Raw genomic sequence first — 27,754 nt, 5'->3', positions numbered from 1 at the left:
TAACAAATCTAGTAGCTCTCTTGTGAATTGCTTCAATGTCTTTCTTCAATCCGACCTTATACAGATCCCAAACACTCAAGCAGTACTCAAGAACAGGTTGCATCCACATCCTATATGTCATCTCCTTTACAGGAAAACCACTCTTTCCTAAAATTTTCCAAATAAACTGAAGTCAACCATTTGCCTTCCGTACCACAGTTTTTACATGCTTGTTGCACCTCATATGGCTTTTTAACATTATGCCCAGATATTTAAATAACTTGACTGTGTCCAGCAGGACACTAGTAATACAGTATCCAAACATTACAGGTTTTTTTCTTCGTACTCATCTGCATTAAGTTACATTTTTCCACATTTAGGGCTAGCTGCCATTCATCACTTCAACTGGAAATTTTGTCTAAGTCATCTTGTATCTTCCTACAGTCACTCAACTTCGACATCTTACTCTGCACCATGGCATCATCAGTAAACCCCTGTAGATTGCTATCCACGCTGCCCGCCAAATCATTTATTTATGTAGGGAACGACAGTGGTCCTGTCACACTTCCCTGGTCACTCCTCATGATAGCGTTCTCTCTAATCAATACTTGCCATCGAGGACAACATACTGGGTTCTATTATTTAAGAAGTCTTCAAGCCACTCGCATATCTGTGAACTTATTCTATATGCTCATACCTTCATTAACAGTCTGCAATGAGGCACCATGTCAAATGCTTTCCGAAAATCTAGACATATGGAATCTGCCTGTTGCATTTCATCCATAGTTCTGAGTATATCATGTGAGGAAAGGCAAGCTGAGTTTTGCATGAGTGATGCTTTCTAAAACCATGCTGATTTGTGGACATAAACTTCTTCACCTTAAGAAAGTTTATTATTTTTGAACTGAGATTGTATACTATGTTCCTCATACATCATCTTTGCAAAGTTGGATTCCACATTACTGTGAAACTCGGCAACCTGCACAAAGACAGATGGTATTAGCAAGCATATATGGGGGAAAATCAGCTTTATCTACATTGTTAAGACTTAATGATATCACAAAGGCAACAGCTAATTATTATGGATATTAAATGAGTTGCAAATTTGAGTTAATAGTAACTGTGAAGAAGTGTGTCAGATAAATTATCAACAGAAAACAAACTATGGGTGGAAACTGAAATTTGCTTTACAAATTATGATCACATTGTGCTGTGTTATCTGTTTACTGATATGCTGTTAACAAAGCATATGTGCCTGACATGTTACACACATGCTGTCTGCTACAGCTAGAGTATGGGTGTACATTTATCTAGCCACCTTATGAGCTAGGAATTTGGCAACTTTCAATAATCTTTTAAAATTACTTGCAGTGTGACTTAGTAGGTAAAAGTTTGATGTTGTGTTTCTTTTGATGTATTCTTCCTGTATAAAAAAGTTTGGGTGCAGATTTTGGCATGTAAGAATGGACCATTTCCTTGCTAGTTTGGACTGTGATCCGATCTTGTAGTATGTTACCATTCAGAGGCTGAGGGAGCCACAGCTGTGAGGAGCTGATGCACTGATATGTGTTCACATTAATCAGAGAGACACTCGCACCTGTGTCCAGCTGGAAATATTTATTGTACTTTATTTTACATATGTAGTTCCATGGGACCAAATTGAGGAGCGAATCTCCAAGGTCATGGAATGTGTCAGCGCATGAAATTACAATGTAATAGTAATAACAGATAAAATAAAATGTTTATGATCCCAAAAAAAGACAAGCCATAAGTTTATGTAAATGCAATCAACACTATAACACAGGAAGCAGCTTAATTTTTCAAGAAACTCCTCGACAGAATAAGAGGAGTGATCCATGAGCAAACTCTTCAGTTTTGATTTGAAAGCATGTGGATTACTGCTAAGATCTTCGAATTGTGGTGGTAGCTCATTGAAAATGGATCCAGCAGTATAGTGAAAGCTGCTAATTCTTGTGAATAATCTGATGATGTTAACAAGAAATGACAGTAAAGAATATATGTATATTTAGAGGCCAATGTCAGAACACCCAGACTAATGAATAGATGTCAACAAGAGGTTTGCAAACTTGCACCACTTATTGCCTGAACTGTCCATTTCTGAGCCAAAAATATCCTTTGGGAATATGAAGTACTTTATTTTCTACAAGCCATGAACTTATGTCATGAACTGCATTATTTGAAACAGTGCCAGTGTTGCACTCAACATCCTTTACTATCAAGCTAGTGTCATTAGCAAACAGAAATATTTTAGAACCACCTGTAATACTAGAGGACATATCATTTATATAAATAAAGAACAGGAGAGGCCCCAGCATTGATCCCTAGGGCACCCCCCTTTGACCGTGCCCCATGCAGACCCCACATCATAGCCATTCTCAACACTGTGAATGACGACCTTTTGCTGTCTGTTGTTAAAGTAAGAGGTGAACCAATTGTGAGGTACTACACGTATTCCATAATGGTCAAACTTCTGGAGCAATATTTTGTGATCAACACAATCAAATGCCTTAGTTAAATAAAAAAATATTCCTAGCATTCGAAACCTTTTGTTTAATCCATACAGTACCTCACAGAGAAAAGAAAATATAACATTTTCATTTCTGAAACTGAACTGTACATTTGACAGCAAATTAGTGAAATAAAATGATCAATTATCCTTAAATTGCCTGCATTATCCCTTTGTCCCTTTTTATAAAGCAGCTTTGCTTCTGACTAATTTAATCGTTCAGAAAACTGACCATTCTTAAAGGAAAAATTACAAATATGGCTAAGTACAGGGCTAACATGTGCTGCAAAGTACTATAATATTCTGCTAGACACTCCATCCCTGAGAGTCCTTAGTCTTCAGTGATTCAATTATTGACACAGTCTCCCTCTTATCAGTATCACAGAGCAGTATTTCAGACATCAGTCTCAGAAACACATTTTCCAAGTGAGTTATACGATTCCCTGTAGAAACTAACTTTTTATTTAATTCACCAGCAATGCTTAGAAAGTGATTTAAGTAGTCATGTTGTACACCAACTGCGCTGTAATTCCTGGTCAGCATTTTAGGCAGGCATGAGCACCAACCATTTGTCCACCTGAGTGAATGGCCATCACCAAACCATGGCCAGGAACATAGTTGAAAAACCAATGGCAGAACATGCTGCTGAGCCCAACATGCTCAATTTCAATTCTGTGTCACAATCTATGGTACCTATATCCTGCCCCTCAATACCAGATTCTGTGACTTACATGGATAAGAATTTTCTTTGCAACACATCATTTGATCCTGTAATCCTCCTGGCCATACTCTCTGCTAACCCTAGCCCCACACCCACACCCACATCCATTCTTGCCCCATGATCCAAAGTTCACTCACAGTACACTCACACCCTCCTCTACACAGTTCCCTTCTCCTCTGTTTGTTTTTGCATCCCAATCCACTCCTACACATCATTATGCCCAACTCCTTCTGCGTGAAGCAGAATGAACTCGCTGGTGTCACATTACTGTCCTGTGTACCGATGCTTCTTCCTTCCAGCTGTTGGGCCCTCTTCCCAAGTCCTCCCTCAGAGTTCCCACTTCTTTTCTCCCCATGTCCTCTTGACCTAGCAACCTTTAAGAAATTGTTCCCCTCCAAGCCTCTGGCTCTTGCATTCTTAGACTGAAGTTCTGAGGTAAAAGTGCAATAACACTCATTATATGCCCCTTATTTCCACACACATCATTTACAAGAAAACAAGCTGTTTGGTATAAAAATAAATTTATTCTTGTAAATGCTTTACAAGATGCAGAAGTCGCCCCCCTCCCTCCTTGCTGCGGCACTTGGCTGACCGAGAGATGCGGTTGCTCGGTGTGGTGTCTCCAGACTACCTGCCTTGAACAAAGGGCCAGGTGGTCCAGGCACATAGACCCATCACAGTTACAACAGTTCCTGACAGGGAGCAGATTTTAATGGACAGGTTGACCTGTCCTATTCTCCATTTGCTTTTTACACTTTTTTGTAGTTTTGACTGACATTTGCATATCTTATTTCCTTAACAAGTATTCTATGCACATTTTGTAATTTGGTGGTCAGTTGTCCTGATTATTAATAGAACTTTTTAGTGCTGTCCTTTGATTACTTCATAAACTTTCTTGTGTACAGCCAGGTGAAATGTGTTCTGTGCTTTCCATTCTTGCAACATCCATAGCACATAATAGCAGTTATTTTCCAATTTTATTCATGAATCTCCTGCTATATCTGGTGGTATGTCATCTGAATATGCTATGTAGCCACATATTTCACTTTTTCTTACAAGGGAAACTCCCCATTGCACCCCCTTCAGATTTAGCAGTAAGAGCGCCCAGTGGACAGCCCGTCAGAACACAGATCAAGCATGAAAACAGAAAGAAGGTGTACTGAACTGTAAAAAAAGAGCAAACTAGAAACAATGAACAGTCCAAGGACAAGAAGTGCAATATAGAGGAGCCCGAATCCTCGACCAGAAAACACATCTGGTGTGTCGTACGCAGCATTAGTGACAATACATGTGTCATATGATAGGACTTAATTTGTACACCTGGTGGGTGAGTGAGATATGTCTCCTTGCCCAGTTTAAGTGTTTGTATGAATGCGAGTGTGATCACTCCTAAGGAAATGATGAAAATGCAATAGTCTATCACATAAGCTGCAAAATGAATGCAATAGTTTCACAATCACACAGTTTGTCTGTGCACTGTCAAAACATATGTTTCTAATGTTTTTGAAGTTTTTGTTGTAACATAGTTCACATCTGCTTATTTGTAGTTTTTGGTATCTGTGAAATGTCTGTGTGGTATCTCGCCTGCTCTCACTGGTCATCAATGGCACACTAAAATAATATGGTCATAAGCTTGCAGTGCTGTATAGTTACATGGATTCTGGGTTTCCTGCTTTAGGTTAAGTTCATCTATACCACACTTAGTTCTGCATTTGAAGTGTCATCAGTCTGATCATGCCATTGTCTGGTGCCTTTCTTCGAGAGGAGAAAATCCAGAAGCTGAGGATGACATAATTACAATAAACAGGGTACAAAAATAATTTACTCACTGTATTCTGCATCATTTCATTTACCCAGGTGTAAATAAATAGTATGTGCAAAAATTGAATATATTTAATGATCTGTAAACTGACTTGTTCCACATTATGATATTCCATGCAAATTATCTATAATGCATATAACCGTCTCGCTCACTCTTGTTCGTAGCAACCTTGAAAAATAGTGTTTTCCTAAGGTAAATTAACTGACCCCAGTGCAAATAAAATGTCAACAATATTGCACTTCTGCCCTTCTATTTGTTAAAAAAAGCTGTGACTATTGTGTCTGCTGTTGCTTCCAGACTCCTATCTTAAGTCACTTTACTGTTTAAACAATTGAACCCAGTACCTTGTCCTGGATGGTGAGTGTTCCTCAGAGACTAAGAGTATTGTCAGGAGTGCCCTAGGGACATGTAATAGGACTGCTCTTGTTATCTGTATAATTAAATGATTTGACTGATAGAGTGAGTAGCAGTCTGTAACTGTTTGCTGATGATGCTGAAGTATACAGGAAAATATCACTGTTGAGTGGGGTTATAGGATGACGTAGAGAGAATTTCTATTTGCTGTTATGAATGGCCACTCGTTCTAAATGTTGTAAAGTGTAAGCTAATGCAAATGATGTGCCACAAAATTTCGGACAAACTGCCAGATGTTTGTAAATCTCTGCCAAGGTATTTCAGTGCAGAGTCTTTTGGCCATCTTCAGGTGATACTGGCAAAAACGCACTGAGCTCTGGTATTTAAGGCCCCACAGGCACATGTGGGGTGAATTGGGGTGGATTGACTTGGCGTTGCATGTTCGCTACTTGAGCGCGTTCAATTCTGCTGCACCGCATGCCCTCCGTGGTGAAAACTCGCCACATTAATATCAATTTGATTCTCTTCCCATGGTTCCATCATAGAACTATGCTGGCTACGGAGGTCACAGGGTTTTTCAATGGTTGGATTCCTTGCCAAATTCAATTGAAAACTGCCGTCTCGATTAATAAGAGACTCACTGTCAGACAGTCGTATTTCCACAGATTCATTAATAGCACAACTCCAAAAGTTAGATGTATGGGCCACAATTTTGGTCTCCTGTAATTCATTGCATGAGCAGTGGAAATACAGTGTTCAGTAATAGCAGATTTACAAGGCTGAAGGAGGCAAGTATACCACTGACGTTCTACAGTGCGATCCTATACAGTATGCATCGTTAGCCGTATATAAGGTTTGCCGCATTCGCACGGAATCCTGTAAACACCTGCCTTGCACAACTCTAGGTCATCTTTGCCAGATCCCAACAGTGATGAAATTTTTTGAGGAGGGCAAAAGATTGCTTTCACTTTATATTTTCTTAGTATTCTGCCTATTTGCACTGAGATATTACCAAAATATGGTAAATTGGCAGTCGTTTTAAAGACCTCTTCCTCTTCTTTGCTCTGTCACTTAACAGCTCTGCAGCAATCTCTCCACTTTCTGGGGCGAATACCCATCGTTCAGAAACACAGTCTGCAGGTGCTCCAGTTCCATTTGCAAACTATCGGTGTCAGAGATGACGTGGGCTCAGTGAATCGAGGTCTTCAAAACATCCATCATTTGTGCCGGATGGTGGCAACCAGCAGCTTGCAAGTAAAGGTCTGTGTGAGTGGGCTTTCTATATACTGAATGACCAACTGTGCCATCGCTCTTACGTCGCACCAAGATGTCTAAAAATGGCAGGCAACCTTCCTTCTCCAACTCCATAGTAAATTTTATGTTTTCGTGTATGGAGTTCAGATGTTGTAGAAACTCTTGCAGATGATCCATACCATGAGGCCAAACTACTGTTTGCTTAAAAGTGGCTGAGGCGAGTGCTCACTCTTCAGAGTCTTCCTTAAAAAGATTGGCCACCAGGGGAGATAAAGGACTTCCCATGGTGACACTGTCTGATTGCTCATAAAACTCGTTGTTAAATAAAAAATATGTAGAGGAGAAGGTGTGCTCAAACAGTGCTGTAATGCTAGCTCCAAAGCTATTGCCAATGAGATGTAGTGAGTCCACAAGAAGTACATTTGTAAAAAATGAAACCACATCAAAACTGACCAACAAGTTATAACTTCGCAGCTGCAATAACTTAAGTCTGCTGATGAAAACACGAGAATTTTTATATGATGTGGGCCCTTTCGGAGAATTTTTATATGATGTGGGCCCTTTCCTAACATTGGTTCGAGCAAAGATGCCAAGTACTTTGCTAAGTCATAGGTGGCTGCTCCAATATTACTCACAATTGGACATAATGGCACGTTATCCTTGTGGATCTTTGGCAATCCATAAAGCCTAGGTGGAACCGAACTATTTGATTTCAGTTTCTTAATTACCTCCTTTGGTAAGGAACTATTAGTCAGAAGTTCTGCTGTTTTCCATACCACTCGGGTAGCAGGATCCTTATCAGTTTTATGATATGTTGAGTCACTTAATAAAACATTGAACTTATTAATATAGTCCTCCCTTAGCATTAAAACAGTAGCATTACCTTTGTCTGGCTTAAGTACCACTGTATCCGGGTCTGCTCGCAAGTTCTGGATGGCTGCCCTCTCCACAGGCAAGATGTTACTCTTCAGCAGTGTAGCCCTTTTCAACACATGACAAGACTCCTGGCATACTTCCTCCAGCAAGACAGTGCACAGCTTCTTCGATGGGACTGACAAAGTCCAGTAGTGGCGGTGAAACAGGTGTAGGAGCAAAATGGAGACTTTTTGTTAACACAGACATAGTCGCATCATTTATAGGTTTCCCCATCAAGTTAATAATGGATCGTCAAGTAGGAACTTCCCCCAGCATATGTGTCAAAAGTCACTCGAACTTGGCCATTTGCCTTGTTGTAGCCTTGTCATGGCTCCAGTTTGCTTTGGCCCATGTCACACCATCCTCTCAGTCCCTAGACAATGCAGACAGTCTTGCTGCCAATTCTAAATGAAGGTGATACATGTCCTTCGATATGGAATCCAGTTCATGTTGACTGAAATGAATTCCCTCTCGTACTAATGCCATACTTGCTTTACTTTTGATGTTATTTGCAGTGGCGCTATTAATAAAATGCACAGTTTTTGCAAACTTTGGAATAATACCCTTGTCTCTGCAACTTAATAAAAATATCAGAGAGCTTAGCAGCCTTGCTCTTTTTTCACGTAACGTATCGAATCTTTGTATACACTGCATCAGTTCCTCCCTGTAGAGATGCTTGATGTGAGATTTAAAACTTTCCCGGCATTGAAAAACGTTGTGACCTCCGTAGTTGATGTAGTTCTGTGATGGAACCATGGGAAGACAATCGAACTGATATCAATGTGGTGAGTTTTCACCGCGGAGTGTGCGGTGCAGCAGAACTGAACATGCTCAAGTAGCGCACGTGCAGTGCCAAGTGAATCCACCATGCACGTGCCGGTGGGGCCTTAAATACCAGAACTCTGTGTGTTTTTTGCCAGTATCACCTGAAGATGGCCGGAAGACTCTGTGCCGAAATATTGTGGCAGGAAGTTACAAACATCTGGCAGTTTGCCCGAAATTTTGTGGAGTAATATGTACGTCAGGAAAGTTTTAAATCTCATGTAATGCCGATGTGTAGGGAAAAAAATCCTGTAATGTTAGATAGAGTATCAGTGTGTGTGTGTGTGTGTGTGTGTGTGTGTGTGTGTGTGGGCGCGCCCACGCCCACACACACACACACACACACACACACACACACACACACACACACACGTGTATGCATGGTTGACTACACTGTCTGCACTGCAGCTCAACTGAGCGAGGGGTGGTGTTATTGAGTGGGCAATTGGAATTAGGAGGTTGGAGACTGAGAGAGAGGGTTGGGGAGGGTTGCTGTATTTGTAGTATGCTGATTGGCGCAGTCGTGTCAGTTTAATATTTAAGTATAATTTTCAAAGTGACACGAAATGGAATAAGCATGTTAGGGCCAGTTGTAGGAAAGGTGAATGATCCACCTCAGTTTACTGGGAGAATTCTAAGAAAGTGTAGCTCATCTATAAAGGAGAAAACATAGAGATCACTTATGCAACCCATTCTTTAGTAATGCTCAAGTTCTTTGGGATCCCCACCATGCCTGATTCAAGGAAGACATTGGGGTAGTTCAGAGGTGTACTGCTAGATTTGTTACCAGTAGGTATGCTCAACATGCAGGTATTAAGAAAATGCTCTGAACTCATAGAAATCCATGAAAGAAGACAACATTCTTTTTGCAATACACCACTGAGAAAAGTTAGAGCACTGGCATTTGTGACTGATTGTAGAAAAATATTCTACTGCCACCAATGTACTTCTTGTACAATGACCATGAAGGCAACAGAAGAGAAATTAAGCCCTGTACAGAATCATGTGGACAGTTGCCTTACTCTTGCTCTGTTTGTGAGTGGAATAGGAAAGGGAATGATAAGCAGTGGTACCTTCCGCCATGCACCGTTGGTGTACACTTTACTCTACAGACAAATCTTCTAGGGCATTCTAAATTACATACCTTCCTCAGCAGGCCATTAGTTGTTTAACGCTTACTGATGATTACTTCAGTTTATTCAGCCACACATCAGTTGCTTCATAAACATGGAAACTAATATTTATCTATTTTATTTTGTAGTTGATTCCCTAAATTCCTTAAAGCAAATGATGATTGGTTCCTTTGAGAAATGATACGGCAGACCCCTATCCAAGCTCGTACTCCATCTTCAGCATCATTAGTCATTAACAGGATGTTAAATGCACATAATATTCCATTTATGTCTTTGTAATGGGCAGATACCTCCTCCATAAACTTGTGTGCGTGGCAAACATTTCATTACTTTGTACATGCAAAGTATAACAGGCATAATTATTTTTATCACAATGTTTATTCAAGAAATTAATTGTACAACAGGAATTCGTATATGCTTGACATTATTCAAGCATGAGGATGATTTAGAATAATATGAAATATAGAGGTAAATTCTTCAAACAGCCAAGATTGTTAAATACAACTTTATTTTGATGACCAGTTTTGGCAATCTAAGTTGCCATCTTCAGATTGTACGTGAACCAATGCATCTCCATCATATGCCTATATACCATGACACATCATAAAAAGTCATTCTAGAAACATGAAGAATGTGATATATCGGCATGTCAGATGTAAAACAGAGTTTACATAAAATGTCATGTGAGGTTCCACAGACTACACTCACTCATGTTCACGTAACAACAGATGACTGAAGACTCTTCATTTATTTTTGCATGGACATGAGCCAATGTTATTGATGCAACATGCCGACATTTTATGTATGCCTTGTTTTATACTTGAAATGCCAATATTTCTCATTCTTCATGTTGTTGAAATGACTTTTTATAATGTCCCATGTTATTGTACATGTGATGAAGATGGATTGAGGCATGGTTGCACACAATCCAATGATAACAATTTAGACTGCCAAAACTAGTCATCAGAATAAAGTTTTATTTAACTGTCTTGGCTATTTCAAATAAGAATATGATCAATTTGACAATTTCTTTACTTCCCATCTATAAATGGCTGCACTTAAGTTTATATTACAAGCTGTACATGACTATGAAACATCCCATCAATGTTGTAACTAATTATACCATCACTGTAATACATTGCAAGGAGAAGAGGTAAGGAATACCAGAAAGAGATTAAAACAATTCAGTCGAAGCTCATTGACTAAAAAACATTTCATACTTCTCAAAATGAAGAAGTAAAACCTCAGTTTTTCTTTTGACTGTAAATTTTGGAAGACTAGGAATTAAGACATGTAACTACGATATTGATGGGCAAAAAGATAAGGTAGTTGTATATTTAAATTATGGTTACTGCATTCGACAAAGTACCTTCACCATTGACTTGCAAGAAATTACTGTCATTGTGAATTTCTTTGGTTACAAGTACATGAAACTATAAACGAATAGGCTCCCATTGATATTTTACCCTACTTAAGTTTCTCCTTTTTGAACATTTTAGTGCATGCAGTGCACTATGATACTGTATACCGATATGTTGCAGGGATTATTTTGTGCATGTTTTGAAAGTGTCACAAGAAGTGTACCCTTTGAGCACCAAAGGCATGATATGAATTACAACATTGCTACTATCAGCCACTGCAGTTAAACCACAATTCTGAAGTCACACCCCCATCAGACTATGCCCACTTTCAAGATGGTGTTGCTATCTGTTGCAGACAGAGCAATATCTAGAAGGAAGCTGACAAAGTGGATGGATGGATGGATGGAGGGATGGGTGAATGCATGGCTGGATCACTTAGTTCTCGTATGTTGGAAGTAGAGGAATTATGGACAAACTTTAGACAGATTGGAAATCACATTCTGTAGAAGTGTGTGCAGAGTTAGTGGATTAAGGATGGAAAAGACCCTTGAGGTTTAGTAACAAAATTTTGAAAGTACTCAGTAAGCAAAGGACATCGCACCCTTGGTTCAAAAGAGAATGCACAAATGATGACAGGCAAAAGTTAATAGAGATTTAGCCAGCTGCAAAAATATCTGTGTGCAAAGCATACAACTACCACCACCCTCATACATTAGGAAAGGATCTAAAGTAGAATGCAAGAAAATTCTGGTCCAACGTAAAATCGCTAAGCAGGTCGAAGACTTTCATAAACTCACGTGAACAAGTTCTTTACTGTGGGGCAACACTTGTGCCTGGCAACAGAGTGATATAATGAAAGTTAATTTTATCATTATTTAATCAAACAGTGATTTAACTTGTATAATGCAAGATTATTTTATCATTGTTTAATTAACTAAGATTAAACTCTGATTTTCCTCATACTTGTTTACCTTGGCAACATAAAGACTGCTATTCTTTACATGTGTATGAAGTATGCCACGTACCTGCTCCTGTCGTGAAAAATGATGTGCCCACTCAAAGGCAGATGAGTAGGAAAAAGAATCGTGTGATGTTCAAATACAGTATTAACAGTGTACAGCTTGACACAGGCATGTTGATTAAATATCAAGGTGAAAAATTGCAAAATGATGTGAAATGGGAATGAGCACCAAGGATGGTAATAGGGAAGGCAAACCACTGACTTCAGTTCGTTAGGGGACTTTTAGGAAAGTGTAGTTCATCTGTAAAGGAGACCCATTCTTGAGTACTGCTAGAGTGTTTGGGATCCCCAACAGGTTGGACTGAAGGAAGACACTGAAGAAAATTCAGATGCACACATCTAGGTTTGTTACCATCAGGTTTGATCGACATGCAACGAAACTCAAATGGGAACTCCTAGAGGGAAGATGACATTCTTCTTGAGGAATGCTATAGAGAAAACTTAGGGAACCAGCATATGAAGCTGAATGCAGAAAAATACCACTGCCTTCAATGTTCATTTTGCATAAGGACCATTTGTTTTTCCCTCGATGTATTTACAAGTGGAACAGAAAGGAAAATGACTGGTAGTTATACATCATACCGTCTGCCATGCACCATAAGGTGGCTTGCAGAGTATGTATTTAGATACAGTGGTAGATGTTGATATAAATGGACATATGACAGAGTTTGAAAATCCAAAATGGAGTACTTGCTGTCTATGTCATCAGCATGTTGAAACCTAAAAAAAAATTCTAAGATCTTAAACCAACGAATGATACAGCAATACGGTGTGGGAAAGAAATGAATCCTCAGGGTAAGGCAGCAAGTGTCAAGTGCATATATCTGAGAAATGGGTATTTGCAGACAGTTTGAGACACACACTCTAGACAAAGATACAACATTTCTAGAAAATTCTTTGACTTGTAATGGAAAGAGACTTGTAATGGAAAGAGGTAGCTAGTTCTTCAGTTCCAGAAAAAGTGAGCCATGCAACTGTTGTCTCTCATTGTTGAGAGAGAATTGAAGTGGAACTTACTTTCAGAATTGTGGCAAAGAATGAGGTCACATGAACAAATACAGGATTTTGTTGACAGTGCAAGGTTATCAGATATTCAGCAAAAAATGGCTTCCATAATAGCTACATTAATATTACCAATTTAGAATGACTTTGTGATATTTTTATTCAACATTTACAAATGCGAGTGGCATTGCCATGACAGCATTTCACTGGTATCCTGCCACTTGAGAGAAAACACACACACACACACACACACACACACACACACACACACACACACACACACACACACAGACAGAGAGAGAGAGAGAGAGAGAGAGAGAGAGAGAGAGAGGAGGGTTAACAGCAGTGAGAACCCAGGGCCAAGGTCAGATGCACCCCTGAGGAAAATGTTTTCTATTTTGCTAGTTACCTTAACTGTTGTGGAGCTGATGCAAGCATGAATCCTAGTAGTTGAAAAGTTCACACTATCCAGGACTCTCCTAACCATCTTCAAAATTAGGGAAAATAATGACCATACTTTTCAGTACTTTGACACACAGAGGTTCATATAAACTCAATTGCAGGTACAGCTAGTTGTGTGTTCTTTAAGGGAGTGTTCTTTACGGGAATTTGCAGTAAATTGTACCACCCATTTGTGTGTCACAACATTCCTGCTGAGACATTGATGGAAGGTTTAGTTCCCAACAGTGTGGGGAAGTATGTAAGCCATTGAAATCCACAGTGTGACTAAGGATCAATAACATTATGAATTAAGCTCTTTTGCTGATTTCAGCTTCCTCTGTTTATTGAATGTTTCCTTTTTGGCCAGGGTGGCAGCCATCGTTATTACTTGGAAACCAATCCTTTAGTTTGGCTAATAGTGAAATGACATTCTTCACTGTGTTCTGAACTACTACAGAAATTATTTTATGTATTTTAAAATGGGTATATCTTTCTCTGTTATGTAAGAGATAGTTAAGTGATAATCAGATATTTCATTCTAGGCATTCGTGTACACATATCTGTGCATTTTTTGTTAATGCAAATGCACAGGCTATCAGTGAAACTTTTTCATACTGTGGTGACACTTACTTCCATACTTCATTATCTGTGCAATGATGCAAAGCTATTTAACATTGAATAAAATAATGACTTTTGGTCTCACAATAATTTGTATATTCTATATTTATACCAGCAGTCTTGCCATTGGCTACCATCTGTTTTTGAACCTCTTGCTTTTTAAAAAAAACTTGTTTCATTTTTCACTTATCTGTTTTGTTACTGTCCCACCATATCCTTTCCCATCTGTTTCACCGTCATTGCCATATCTACCCCACTATTCCACCTGTTACACTTTTTCCTCACTGGACAGTTCTCTTATGGTCAAGTACATTTGTATTTCATTTGACTAAGTGCCATGTATGAATTCGTCCTTTTCCATTGCATGATGCTGGGCTCTGAGTTGCTTTCTCTTCCCATCTGCATTCTATCTTGCTGTCCTATTCTTACTTTCACACACCAAAATCATTAATGGATCTGACATACTTACTATGTTTTTGTCATTTTATTGATATATTTTTTTATTTTTTTTAAATGTAACACATTCATTTTATATACACTGGACACTTCCATCAAGAAACATAATATCATGAGAAAATGTAATTTGTATAGACTGGTATTTATGCTATGCATTTTGGTAATGCCACAGTGATAGTATTTCAGAAAATGTTTGCCAGGGCAGTGCTGGTAATAATTTAACAGTTGGTTTATATATTGTTAAACTTGTGCACACCACCTATATTTCTCTATACAGAAAACTGTCACACATGAGAGCTGCAGTAGTGGAGTAGTAGCAGTAAGCGCTAGAATGTATATACAGAAAGTCACTTTGCCATGTAGAGCCTCTTTATTATTATTTTTTTTTATAATTATACCACTTCCAGTGAACCATATTACATAGTTTTCTTTTCTTTTCTTTTTTATCCCTTCCCTTCATCCATGCATGCCCATGTAGGTGACCTCATCTAGAAACACAGGAAAATGTGTTGAACCTTCTGTGCTCCCAGTAGATGCTGCCATTTCCCTGTCCAGTCCTATCTGCAAAGTAGCAGATGACTGTGATGTGGTAGATAATGGAGGCACTGCTTTTGGTGAGGAGAAGGAGGAGGAGGAACAGGAGAAAGAGAAGGTTGAGGAGCAGGAAAAGAGAGAGGAAGACAAAAAACATTTGGTTCCTGGTGGATACTGTTCTGATTCATCATCTAATATTGTTACTCCTGATGCTGACCACAGTGAAGAAGCAGGGGAGTGTTCTGGCAGTGAAATGAAAGAAGCAGCTTCACCAGCTGAACAAGGTTCTGGAAGTGGAAATTTTCAAACATGCAGTGAACAAGGGAGGCGGAAGAGCCATTCTTGGAAAAATTTTAGCTTGAAGAAGCAGCTTAGTAGAGTGGACCAAAAATTTAAAAATACTTTCTCTGTAATGCCACCACTCGCATCAGAAAATAACCAAAACAGCAATAAAGAAAAGAGGTCAGCAGTATTTTACTGTTCATCATCATCAGAAGTTTTACAGATACCCTCACTTCCCTCAACAGAACCTTCTCCAATTGAGCCTTCTAAGGAAAATACCGTATTGTCTGAAGGCTCAAAAGTGTCAACAAAATTTTGTGATGAACATTGTGTAACCAGTAATCTAAGTGAAGGTTCTGATGAACAGCCTTTACCTGTTAATCAAGAACTTTGCACACAAATAGTGATTAAGTCCCCAGAGGACAACCACTTTCAGTCAACAGAAGAAATAGTTACAAAAAGTCTGGAAACTAAAGATGTTCATTGTAGTGAAAATTTGTTTGACAGTATTAAAAGCAATGAAAATCAAGATGGAATATCAAATGATAGCCATGTAATTGAAGATAAAGTTGTCACAAAACTCAGCAGACCAGTAGATCTACCACTGTTTGATTCAGATGGAAAACCTATCAGGCCCCCGCGAAAAGACAGCAAGAAAAAATCTGTTGACAAACATGAAGGCCACTTTCTGTCAGTTCCAAACATCAGAGTGCACAAGGCTGATCATTCTCTCCATGACCTGAGGCACAAGGACGATGCTGGCACAAACCAACCTTCACTTGGAAATCTGATGCGCCGTTTCAGTAAGTTTACACCATTGGAGTTTGATTGCTCAATCATGTCTGAATTTTAAATGAATTCAATCTAAAATCGAGCACATTAGAAGGGTTGTAGTAATTTGGAATGGATGGTTGAATGACTGAATGTAAATATTTTGGATAATTTTAGATTATGTAGTTTTAATAGTGTGGTGCAGTAGACAGGAATGGTTGTTGGAACTGCTTATTAATCAATTATTATAAAAATTATTTCTTCTAATAGGCATAAGGGAATGGTTAATAGCGTCTTTCCTTATGTTTCCTCCTCAGCATCCTAAATTTAATTTTTGTGCTGGTGTTCTATTTTACTTCATAGATAGTTGGTGTGTTGCCTTTCCCTGTCTTGCAGAATAGTTTTCCAAATAGTTCCACTATAAATAATGCTAACAGTGAAATGTGAAGTATTAATCAGTTACAGTTTGACATAATGCTCAGATATCTTTATTACTAATCCACATAGCTTTTTTTTCAGGCTTCATTTTACAGCCATTGGGTGACGAATATTCCCAGTTCTGTCTTGCTTTGTGTATTTAGATTTAATCCTCTTACAATCTTTATTTATTATTATTGCTTTAACACTGATGTCTAGCATTCCATTGCACTTAAAGCTGGTGGTTTATGATTGTTTCTTGTTTCCCTTTTAAAGGATTCAGATGGCGACCATAGCTGCCTTAAATACCTTTTCGGTATACATGTGTTTGGTAAATACTAGATAGAGGCTGTAGTAAGATAGCTGCCATGTACTGTACTATAGTTGGAAGGTGAAAGAAAATAACAGCTCATAGTCCTGTTTTGTTATAAACCGTATTTGTTACATGCTACTGTTTGTCATATAGCTGTTATTTTCTATAATGGAATGCAGATTACAATGGGGTTAAAAGATGTCATATATCTTCAGTAATAATCCCCAATTTAACAAATTTTAGATTTAACATAATGGCATTGTCTAATTTTTCCACCTGTGTATACTTTCTAACCTAGTTACATATTTCTAAATGTATCTTGTAGTTAATGCTATATTAGAGTGTAATGCCAGATTATCATAATGTTAATTCTTGTTCTGTAATTTTTGTGGGACATTCTGAAGATAAATGACAATCACTGCTTGATGTACTAACAGAACTCAGTGCTGTCTAACATTTGTGCGCCCCCAATTTGTAGATAAACGGTGTCTGCGTCTCCCCGACTGCGGGCAAACAGAATGTAGGTGCTGGCAGCACTTGTTCCCCGCGCGCCAGGCCACCCGAGCCAGTCAGGCGCTCAAAGTCCCAAGGTACCCGTAAACTGCACAAGTGTATGAGTACCACTTCATACTCTGAGGCTGAGGTTTCCATGGGTTCGGGGTCCTCAGCTTGCTCATTGACATCAGGAGGTGGTGGTGGTGGTGGTGGTGGTTGTGGTGGTGGTGGTGGTGGTGGTGGTGGTGTTGGCTTGTTTACCCGCTCCTTGGCGCTGGCTGAAACTCGTGCTACTGCCGGTTCACACAATCTCCTCAATACTCGGCAATATTGCAGTTTTGGTAGTACTGTCACCTATCTGTTTTTAGTATTTAAGTACATGTTTGGCACTTAAGAGACTGCCACAAGTGTTCTGTTTGTTAATAGCTATAGATAGCACTTTGCTCTTATTTTGTTTTGTTGACCTTATTCACTTGTTAGGTATTTACTTTTCTTACTGCTGATTAGTATCTTGTGAATTTTAGTAGCACTGAAGAAAAGGAATAGAACTCATATGTTGATTCTATTAGCTCATATCACCTCTCAGATTACATTCTTTCCTGTTGGCAATGTGATAGCTGAATCATGCTTACTTCAGTTTTGCATAACTGTGTACTGTATTGTCTTGACTACATATCAAAACTTAACTGTTTCCATTATATATCAGTTCATTTACCTTGTAATGACATTAAATGCAGTGAAAGCAGTAAAGACCACTCAACAAATTTTCACTTGATTCTAGCAAAGTATATATATATATATATATATATATATATATATATATATATATATATATAAACTGCAGAGTAACACTCCAGAAACAATAAATTATGTTAATTAATTTTTTTGTTAACATGGCTTCTGAAAATTTTCATTTTGGTTCCTGAAATCCAGATCAGTGAACATACCAATACCAGTGGTGCAGCACAGAGCTCTTTTTCCAGCATGAAGTACTATAAGTAGTTAATGTTGCAAAATGGTGACGTACTATCCAAAACTTCAACTCTTTTTCACTCTATGGACTGCTCTATGTAGTTAAACTGGCAGTAGGGGTTTAGTTTTTCACATGCTAATACTCTGTCTTTCACAGAGCTGTCTTGTGCAAATATCTGCTCTTAAAAACTTATTTACAGTTTTTATTTGGTTTATTATTTCATCAGTTCAACAAGATGTTTACTTATTGACAGAAATGCTTTGAATATCTCTTTACTCATTACAAAACATTATCAAACATGCTCGTATACTGTCAAATAATATTAAAATTTATTTATCATTCTTGATTTTAAAAAAAATTAATGGCCAATACTATAAAGTATTACTCACTGATAAAAAAAAAGTGTCAAAAAATTTTAAATAACTGTTCAGAAATTTAAGGGGTTATCATAGAGAAATTTTAATCAGAGCATTTGTAAATCCAGTCCAGTAAATTGACTTATGAAAGCCACATCACCTTAGTCTTAATTATACATTGTTGTTTATAATGTTAAGAGCATTATTCTGTCTTCCATGGGCTGCTTAATTATTCTCAAGCCTTTAAAGCAGTCTTTATTTCTGAATGTTGTGTTTGGCCTTGAGTTGGCACAATTCTTTCATTCTTTTTCCTTTTATATGTGGTTTTCTTTCCTTCTGCTCTACCCCTTCTGATGTCTTGCCTTGTGAATGCCTTAATTGAGCTTAAATTTTCCATTGCATGCAAGGTGAGCTTAACATTAACATTTTTTTTAAAATAATGTAAACTGTATAATTACTTTTGAATGTATCAATTCAGTGATCTGAAAGTCCAGAAGTAAGGTTCATGGCTAATGTACCTTGCTGAGATAGCAACTTCATCTGGATGCTACCTTGCCTTGGGACTTGATAATTTTATCAGTTTAACTGTGTAAAATCTTGAGGCACTGTTCTGGGCATGAAATCTGCACTTAAGAAACAAGTTAATAACAGGGAGAGATTTCTTAGGGCTTAAGCAGTTGTAAATTTGTGATGTATTGCAATTATGATTCTACTCTCTCCATACTAACAGCTAATACTGAAACAATATTAACAATTTAGCATCAGTATTTGATTTATTTGCACAATTAAGAGTTCACTCCATTTGTTTGGATAACAGTTTAACTGTTTGCAATGTTATGGTAATTAGAGAACCTTACTTTTTGGCTTCCACTTTGTCAAGTTTTTTTGTTGAACAAAGGGTGTAGTCATGAAATAAAAATATATCAAGTTATGGTTTTCTGCTGGGAAATGCAACTATTCTTGTAGTAGATCTGTTCTGCATGAAATGCATGAAAGTTTGTTCTTTGTAGTAATTAAATTTCCCTTCGTAAGAACCAGTGTGCTATATAACTAAATACAAGACATATCTAAAGCAATAAATGTCATGCACTGTCCTTTCCCCTTTTATGAAATAATGTCTCATACATTTTAGGCTGACCACAAAATTCTTCAGTACTTCAACTATTCATTTCATAAGACATTACCTAAGTTCTGTTATATGTTTAGCACTAACTTTGTGCTGTCAAAGAGAAGTCAGATGCTTGCATTAAAAAAAATCAATGGACTATCTGTGATTGAAAAACACACAAGGTTTTCTTCCACATGTTCTTTGGCTTCTTAATTTCAGTTATGAGACATATCCACTTGTTCATTCAGCACATTTTGTTCTAACAGTTAAACTGGATTTGACAAATTTGCATAAAATTGTTTCAATACCGATAGAAAAAAATATCATACTCTCATTTATTTCTCTGTGTAATTATTTCTGTCTAGTTATCCTCATTAACCTGTGTTGAAGCTAATGTCAGATCTTAATTTACTCATTAAACTTTAGTTGTAATAAGTATGTCATCATAGTGACATGCACAAATGTTGCTGTTGGTTGCTCTTCTGTATGCATGGGTACTCTGGTTGAACTATTGCATCTCTTCTTAAATGCACACCCTCAGTGCCCTGGTAAATATGAATTACTATAGATTATAGAAGTGGAACAAAAGTGATGTTTGTAATTTGCTAGGAATTAATGGGCTTAACAGTTCTGCAGAAGAGAGATTTATCTTACCTTGAAGCCCCCTCCCTCCCCCCCCCCCCCCTCACTCACTCACACAGACACACACACACACACACACACACACACACACACACAGAGAGAGAGAGAGAGAGAGAGAGAGAGAGCGGGGGCAGAGGGGGGGATGACTGAGAGGGGGGAGGGGATCATTGACATATGCTACATCTGGCAGTAATACATTAAATAATGACAATGCACCCACTATGCATTGAACATCTAACATGCTATACTCTCGAGCAACATTCCAAAGAGGCATTTTTTGTCTGGACAATATGAAATCCCTTACAGCAAGTGTATGGCAGTAATGGTGCACTTTTAAAGCCAGCCAACCTACTTGCCTTTTTATGTAACAATTAATTTAATTATAAAATATATAACAGTAACTTCAAATGACCAAAGAAATTGGTTCAGACAATGAAACGTCACAAATGTCATTAGGTATAGCTATTAACAGACTGACTTCTTAATCAATTGAAGTTTTTTGTGCCAGTGTTCATATTTCTTCCATTTTTGAAGGAAAGATCGTTTCTTGCTTACTGTGATTTGATTCTTCTTTTTTGTGTCTTTGGCAAAAAGAAAGTTATAAATATCCTTCTCAGCATCTTCTACAACACCATTTGAATTAAAATCATGTCCTTGAATTGTCACATTTCCCTAGTATTTCTTACAGTTTCTTATTGTTCAATTTATTCCTTTTCAGTTATTCCGTATGTGAGTTCATCTCGCACCCAAAGGCTTTTTGTACAAGAAAGATATTTATTATAAAAAGGAAGCAATCATAATGTATTTGAGATTGAATGGATTGAGGTTAGGCATAACACTACTGAATAAAACAGTAGCATAAAAATTGATTGAAAACTGAGCTGACCACAGTTTGTTTTATTAATAATATACATTCCTTTTAGAGATGCAGTTCCTCACCTTCAGGTCCATGGCTTCATCATTATCTGGGTTGTTGTTTACGTAAGCAATGTTGTAGGCTTTTGACAGGATGCATTAATTACATGAAATATAATTGAAACAATCACTGTGAGTATGTAAACAATTAAATCAAAATTTGATTTAAATTATGTTTTCCATTACTTGATAAAACCAGACAAGCAATAACATCACTGCAGATGTCCACTTTACCAATACTTTTGAGTAAAAATTATAATGAGCTTGAATCGATAAGGTTTATGGGTGAAGAATGAATAAAAATAAAAAAAATGCTAAGAAGAGAAACAAAGGTACAACACTCCTCTGACTGTCTCAGATTGCCTCACATCTAAGTTTAAATAAATAATTCATACAGACATGTTTTCATGAATATTGATACTTCACAAAAAAGAAGAAATAAAGTCCAATTAGAAGTAATGTTGGAACCTCATGACATGCGATTGAAAATGCAGCACCTTGTGTATGAATAACTGATAGCATCATCATGGTTAACAAGTTGTTTATTGTGGGAGGAAAAAAAGTAACCAGTAGAGGCTCTCACACTTACTTGAGCTTCTTCTCTATTTGCTATAGTATGCAACATGAGTGGATGTACAGGCGTGAAGTTTCTGAATGGTGGCCACATAGCATGTTGATCAATATCTACTGCAATTGGAACTTTATACCCTATACACCATGAGGTTACTGCAGATGCCATTCCAGATAGAGCTATATGTGGTTAAACACTGATTCCTTTTTTGCCCATTCTTGTGACCTGGTTGACGCTTTGAACAATTTAAATAAGAAATACATTACTTTCCTCACTTTTAAAGTGTTCCAAGTCAATTAACTACAGGAATGAAATAGCAACAGGTTGCATGCAAACACTTCTCATCCCCCCTTCCCCCCCCCCCCCATCCCCCCCCCCCCCCACCCAACCTAAATTTGGTTGAAATTGCACCAAGTTACAGGAATAATGGATGTTGTGCTATCTGGAAAAGCTGGCAGCTGTGGAAAGAATCCAAATGGCACAGGTTCTGAAGTAGTTGTCGAGTCAAGCACATGGTATTGGGTGGCATACTCAGCTGTCTCTTAACCGTAGTTTGGTAGTGGCTGTTCATGTGGACAGACAGCTTGTTGGTGCTCGTGCCCACATAGAATGCTGCATATTGGCTGCGGCTAAATTGGTAAAGCAAACTTGTGGTTTCACAGATGGCCCTCCGTTTAATTGATTAAGAGATGCCTGTGACAGGAATGGAGTAGGTGGTAGTGGGAGGATGTATCAGGTAGGTCTTGCATATAGGTCTCTTAAAGGTTTATGGGCCATGGGGCAAGGGGTTGGGTCCATGGGTGTGATAGGAATGGACAAGAATATTGCGTAGGTTGACATAAGAGGTACTAGAAACTCTGCCAGAAAATGTGATGTGGTTGCTCAAATCCTGTTCCCCACAGGGGGAAAATAAATGAGTGACCGTGCAGTAAAGTGTTCTATTTACATGCTTAGATGTCTCATTTGATGAGAGAGTCATGTGCATATTGTAGAAGTCTTGATTTGAGGTCCAGTCCAGTACACAATTTTATGGTGTCAAGAAGATAGGTTGCTATATACAGGGTGATTCAAAAAGAATACCACAACTTTAGGAATTTAAAACTCTCCAACGACAAAAGGCAGAGCTAAGCACTATCTGTCGGCGAATTAAGGGAGCTATAAAGTTTCATTTAGTTGTACATTTGTTCGCCATTTCAGCCAATAAAGTTTTTGGTCCCTTTTTCTTCGAAGGTGCTACTGTAACTGGACTACAGTATCTGGAGATGTTAGAGAATTGGCTGTTCCCTCAGCTCGAACAAGAAGCACAACAATTCATATTTCAGCAGGATGGAGCACCACCACATTGGCACTTATCTGTCCGCAACTACCTGAACGTCAACTACCCGAGGCGATGGTTCGGCCGCCAGGCAGCCCGTGACAGAGCACTTCATCACTGGCCTCCAAGAAGCCCTGATCTTACCCCCTGCGATTTTTTTCTTATGGGGGTATGTTAAGGATATGGTGTTTCGGCCACCTCTCCCAGCCACCATTGATGATTTGAAACGAGAAATAACAGCAGCTATCCAAACTGTTACGCCTGATATGCTACAGAGAGTATGGAACGAGTTGGAGTATTGCTCATGTGTCTGGAGGGGGCCATATTGAACATCTCTGAACTTGTTTTTGAGTGAAGAAAAACCTTTTTAAATACTGTTTGTAATGATGTATAACAGAAGGTTATATTATGTTTCTTTCATTAAATACACATTTTTAAAGTTGTGGTATTCGTTTTGAATCACCCTGTATATTCCACTTTAGAGTGTAAGATACAGCCTGCGGACATTTGACTTCTTCAAAACTGAGAGAGCCACTTGCAGACCCCTACCTGCTTCAGTTTCTAAATAGTTGTTCATGGTGCTTTTTGCTGCTGACTGTTCTCTATGAGAAACTCAACTTGATGTTGACACACTGATGTACATAGTCCCTTATTGCTGACCTGTGGAACAACACAAGGTGCATGAAGATACTTCTAAATTTTACATAATTTTAACCTCACATAGTTTCGTAAATTGCATATAGTTATTACTTGTGATGGTGGTAGGGATGGGCAACTCTAGGCTTTTTAAAATTGGTATGTATTTGAAAGTAAAGACATTTAAATGTTCCACATGATTTATTCTCTTCGTGAAACAGTCTCTGCTTTAACTTTCCTCTCCTTTATTAGTTTATGGTTGGTACACTAAACAAGATAATTCTTAGACAGGGTTAGTCCCATTGATTAATGCTATGAGAAGGAATTGCTCTCAAACGTCCCCCCACCCCACCCCCTCCCCCCTCCCCCCTCCTCTCTCTCTCTCTCTCTCTCTCTCTCTCTCTCTCTCTCTCTCTCTCTCTCTCTGTGTGTGTGTGTGTGTGTGTGTGTGTGTGTGTGTGTGTGTGTGTGTGTGTGTGTGTGTGTGTGTGTGTGTGTGCCCATTAAAGTAACCATTTAATACAATTCTACCCAGTGGAGTATCATAAGTGACTATTTTATTTTTTTTTTTATAAAGGGGTTATTGCGCAGAACCTGTTGTTCTTTCTTCACCTTAATATTTGCTGCAAGAGAATAATTTTTGGTTCCAAATAATCTTAATTATTTTCATTAAAATGTGCGGTTTCATGACTGTATAGAAAGGATTTGATTCATGTAACTGTTATTTATCAGTCATTTTGTAAGAATTCCATAAAAATTTCGCTGTTTGCCCGTGGTCCCTACTGCTTATCCCTGCTACTATTTAGTGGCTTTGAAATACTCATTTAAACTGTTGTGATATATAAATATCATTTTTTGTTGTTGTTCTTGCTTTGATGTCATGGCATTTGCTTCTTTTAGTGTAATGTAAGTTTGAGCTGTGCATTTAAAGTACAGTCTTACTCCGAATGATACCTCATGCATGCTACCATTCCACCTGTTTAAGACTTGTAGTAATATTCATAATGCTGTAATATTTTGTCTTTTTCATGTCAATATTTTGTAGTGAAATAAAATTCATTAATTTGATCAAACACTGCAAAGTTCCGTAAGTCTTGTTCAATAAGTTATTCCCTGCTTTCTATTCCAGAATGACTAGTTCTGGATGCTATCATTAAAAAGGTACTCACTTGATTTTTTTTTCATGTTGCACCAACTGTGTTTTTCTACTGAGATTTTCTTCACTGAATATTACAGCATCATGAATAAGAATGATTTAATCATGAGTTAAGTTCTGTTGGAAAACTGAAGTACTTTTATGCTTGTTTTTTAAAACAAATAAATAAATATAAATAAATATATATATGTATGTATGTTAACAAAAAGAGATATAAAATAGAAAGAAAAGCAAGTAAATTAAATTCAGAGTAAAATAAACCTTATTTTGTGAGTTTCTCTTTATGCATGTGTAATATTTAATGAATATTATTTTTATGATGTAACACATCACTGATACTAATATGCTGTCTTTCTCATTCCCTTTCCCAATTTCTTTTTCAACACTAAAATAGATAAACTTGACAGTTCATTTTCAAGATCAAGAAGTTCGAGCATGTCCAGCTTAGAAAATATAAGTTCTGAAGCAATACATTGTCTAGCATTTGCAGACTCGTACACAAAAAAGTCTGGTAAGTGACTTTACGTTGTTAATGTAGTTGTTAGTATAGTACACTGCTTCAGTTGAGAAATATCTTAATTTTTTTACATGTACAACAACAAATAATTACTGTTGATTTTGCAACAACAAAAAATGCTCTTAAAATTTTATGTAATAACTACTTTCTCAGTCAATGTTGCATTTTTAACTATCTCACTGTGTGATGAATTTTCATTTAATTAACTGCTCAACTCATTCTGAAATGTACGTTTTAAGTGACTCTAAAATAATTACTGTTTTTGCTGATATGTTGTTCTATATTTTGGTTATAACTGAATAACACTGAAAAAGTCTGGTTCTTTTCCTTTTATGATCACTTCTGTGTATTATGTTACTAACAACGTGAAAGGGAAAAACAGGGCAGTTGTTAGTTTTCAAGCGAGGAACTGGAGTATGCACTCGCGGAACACGATTGTCTGCACTGTCAGGAATCCAATCACATGCAAGCCATGTGCTGTCTAACAGATAACACTGCATTTCCCTGTCGTCTGTTGAAATGCTGCACAATTTCATCATCTAAATGTAGGAAAATATGTTTTGGGAAACTGTGAAGATCTTTGCCAGGAAGTAAGCAAGTTGGAGGAAATCTGAAACTACATCCTCTCCTCATGGAAAGGAAAAAGGTGTAACCCAGTACATGAAAATGTTTACAAGATTAATGAATACTTCAATACAGAATGCAGTAATTGTTCCTCATTCTATTATAGTGGGAAGACAAAGGAAGATGTGTGTGTCTATATATATATATATATCATGACAGGTCTGCTAGAAACATCAGAGATTATATTGTGCCCGAGGACTCTTTTTCATAATTTCTTGAAAGTATATCACAATAAAACTTCATTTTAAGTAGTCATATGGTTTGAATGGAATAAGTTTATTAACAGTTCCTGAAAATGTAATTAATTTTAAGCAAATTATTCCTGTACTATAGTAATTTTAGTAAAATTTACTCTTTTTACCAGCTGGCCATGTAAACTACCATCAGTAAGCTTGACTCTGGTATGGAAACTAGCGATATAAAGGGTTAAGACACTGGCTTTGTATTCAAAAGTTAAGTGGAGTATAGATGAAATTCACATTCACAAATTCTAGGATTTTATTTAATTTACCAAGTCAGTCCATGTATGTATCTGAGAGCTTCCTGCAAGGAAGCTAAACCAATTCCTTTCCACAATCTCGACTACCTGAGCTAATTCTTCTTCTCTAATAATATGGTACTGAAGTCCTCTCAGAAATTCCAGCACCAATTCAGATGTTAAGACTTCAAATAAATTTTAAATAGAATAATTGTCATTCAAATAAACGAAGTGAAGTAACAGGAAAACTTTATTATAATTACAATAAAAATAATTAAATCTGCTTCATTGTTAAGTCAATAGAAATCCAGTCCAACATGTGTTGGAGATTAAAAACTTCCTGAACCTCATTGTGACTCTTTTCTTTAAATCTATCCTAGCAAGTTTCACTGCAAGTCTTTTGTGCTGTTAAGACCATTACTTAAGGTGATGTTGGGAAGAATTTCAGTGTGAAGGAACTTAATGTTTCTAGAGGCTCTACATGGAGTAACCCAAGTTTTCATGTGCCCCAAATTTCACATTGAACGACTATGCATATTTTCATCAGGCTTGTGCCCATGTTTATCTCACAAGTTTGCATTTGATAGTAAAGTAGGTAGCCTTGGGTGGTGAGGGAAAAGAGAGGGGGGGGGGGGGGAGGTGTGAATATTCAGGTTTAATTATTTTTTTCAGGAACTAGAGGTTTGTTCTTAGGTGCACAATCAAGGAATATTTGTAATTTTTCAGTTAAATAGCTGAATGCTAATTTTTTTTATAGCAGAACACATTTATTAAAGTATGAACAGTTTGGTTGCGTGTCACAAGTGATGTTCCATATGAAAATTTTACTTTTCAGGTGCTTGCATTATATTTGTGTGAAGTCCATTGGTTCTCATTTGCAGCTGAATGATTTAGAATGGAGTAAAGGGGTCCACTATTGTTTGGAATTGTTAACAAGATAATTCAGAAGGGATTCATATAGTGTAAAAAATAATTACATAAACAAGGCACTATTATTCTCTATACAGGATTTGTAGTGGCAAATCTTTGATTTTGTTGTGCTTGTTCTTTTGGACTGATACAAGTGACATTGTTCTGGCTTGTACCTCTGGATAAAAACAAAGCTGCTGATAAATTTGGGTCAGAAGATGTGCTGATAACAGGAATGACATTTCTTCTACTGTTATGGGACTTGGACAGAAAATGAAGTTTGCCTTTGATATCTTATTTAATTCCATCCCACCAA

At 37.5% G+C, this 27,754-nt stretch overlaps 1 protein-coding gene across 4 annotated transcripts in view; it reads left to right on the top strand.

The window, feature by feature from the left end:
- The window catches only part of LOC126470469 (syntaxin-binding protein 5), a 1,027,167-nt gene that overhangs the window by 838,814 nt on the left and 160,599 nt on the right, over window positions 1–27,754 (top strand). For 3 of the 4 annotated variants that reach the window (XR_007586213.1, XM_050098330.1, XM_050098329.1), the window contains exons 14-15: window positions 14,905–16,045; window positions 25,305–25,421. Coding sequence is in view for 3 of the 4 variants with exons in the window: in XM_050098330.1 (XP_049954287.1) it covers window positions 14,905–16,045; window positions 25,305–25,421 (1,258 nt within the window). In the remaining variant the exon portion in view is untranslated. Of the gene's footprint in view, window positions 1–14,904; window positions 16,046–17,221; window positions 17,334–25,304; window positions 25,422–27,754 lie in introns of all 4 variants that reach the window. The other variant, XM_050098331.1, reaches the window with a different exon arrangement.

This window comes from Schistocerca serialis, chromosome 3 (genome assembly GCF_023864345.2).
Source record: "Schistocerca serialis cubense isolate TAMUIC-IGC-003099 chromosome 3, iqSchSeri2.2, whole genome shotgun sequence".
Classification (NCBI taxonomy): Eukaryota; Metazoa; Arthropoda; class Insecta; order Orthoptera; family Acrididae; genus Schistocerca; species Schistocerca serialis.
The sequence above is the reverse complement of the archived record's forward strand: the minus strand, read 5'-3'. Positions and strand labels throughout refer to the sequence as shown.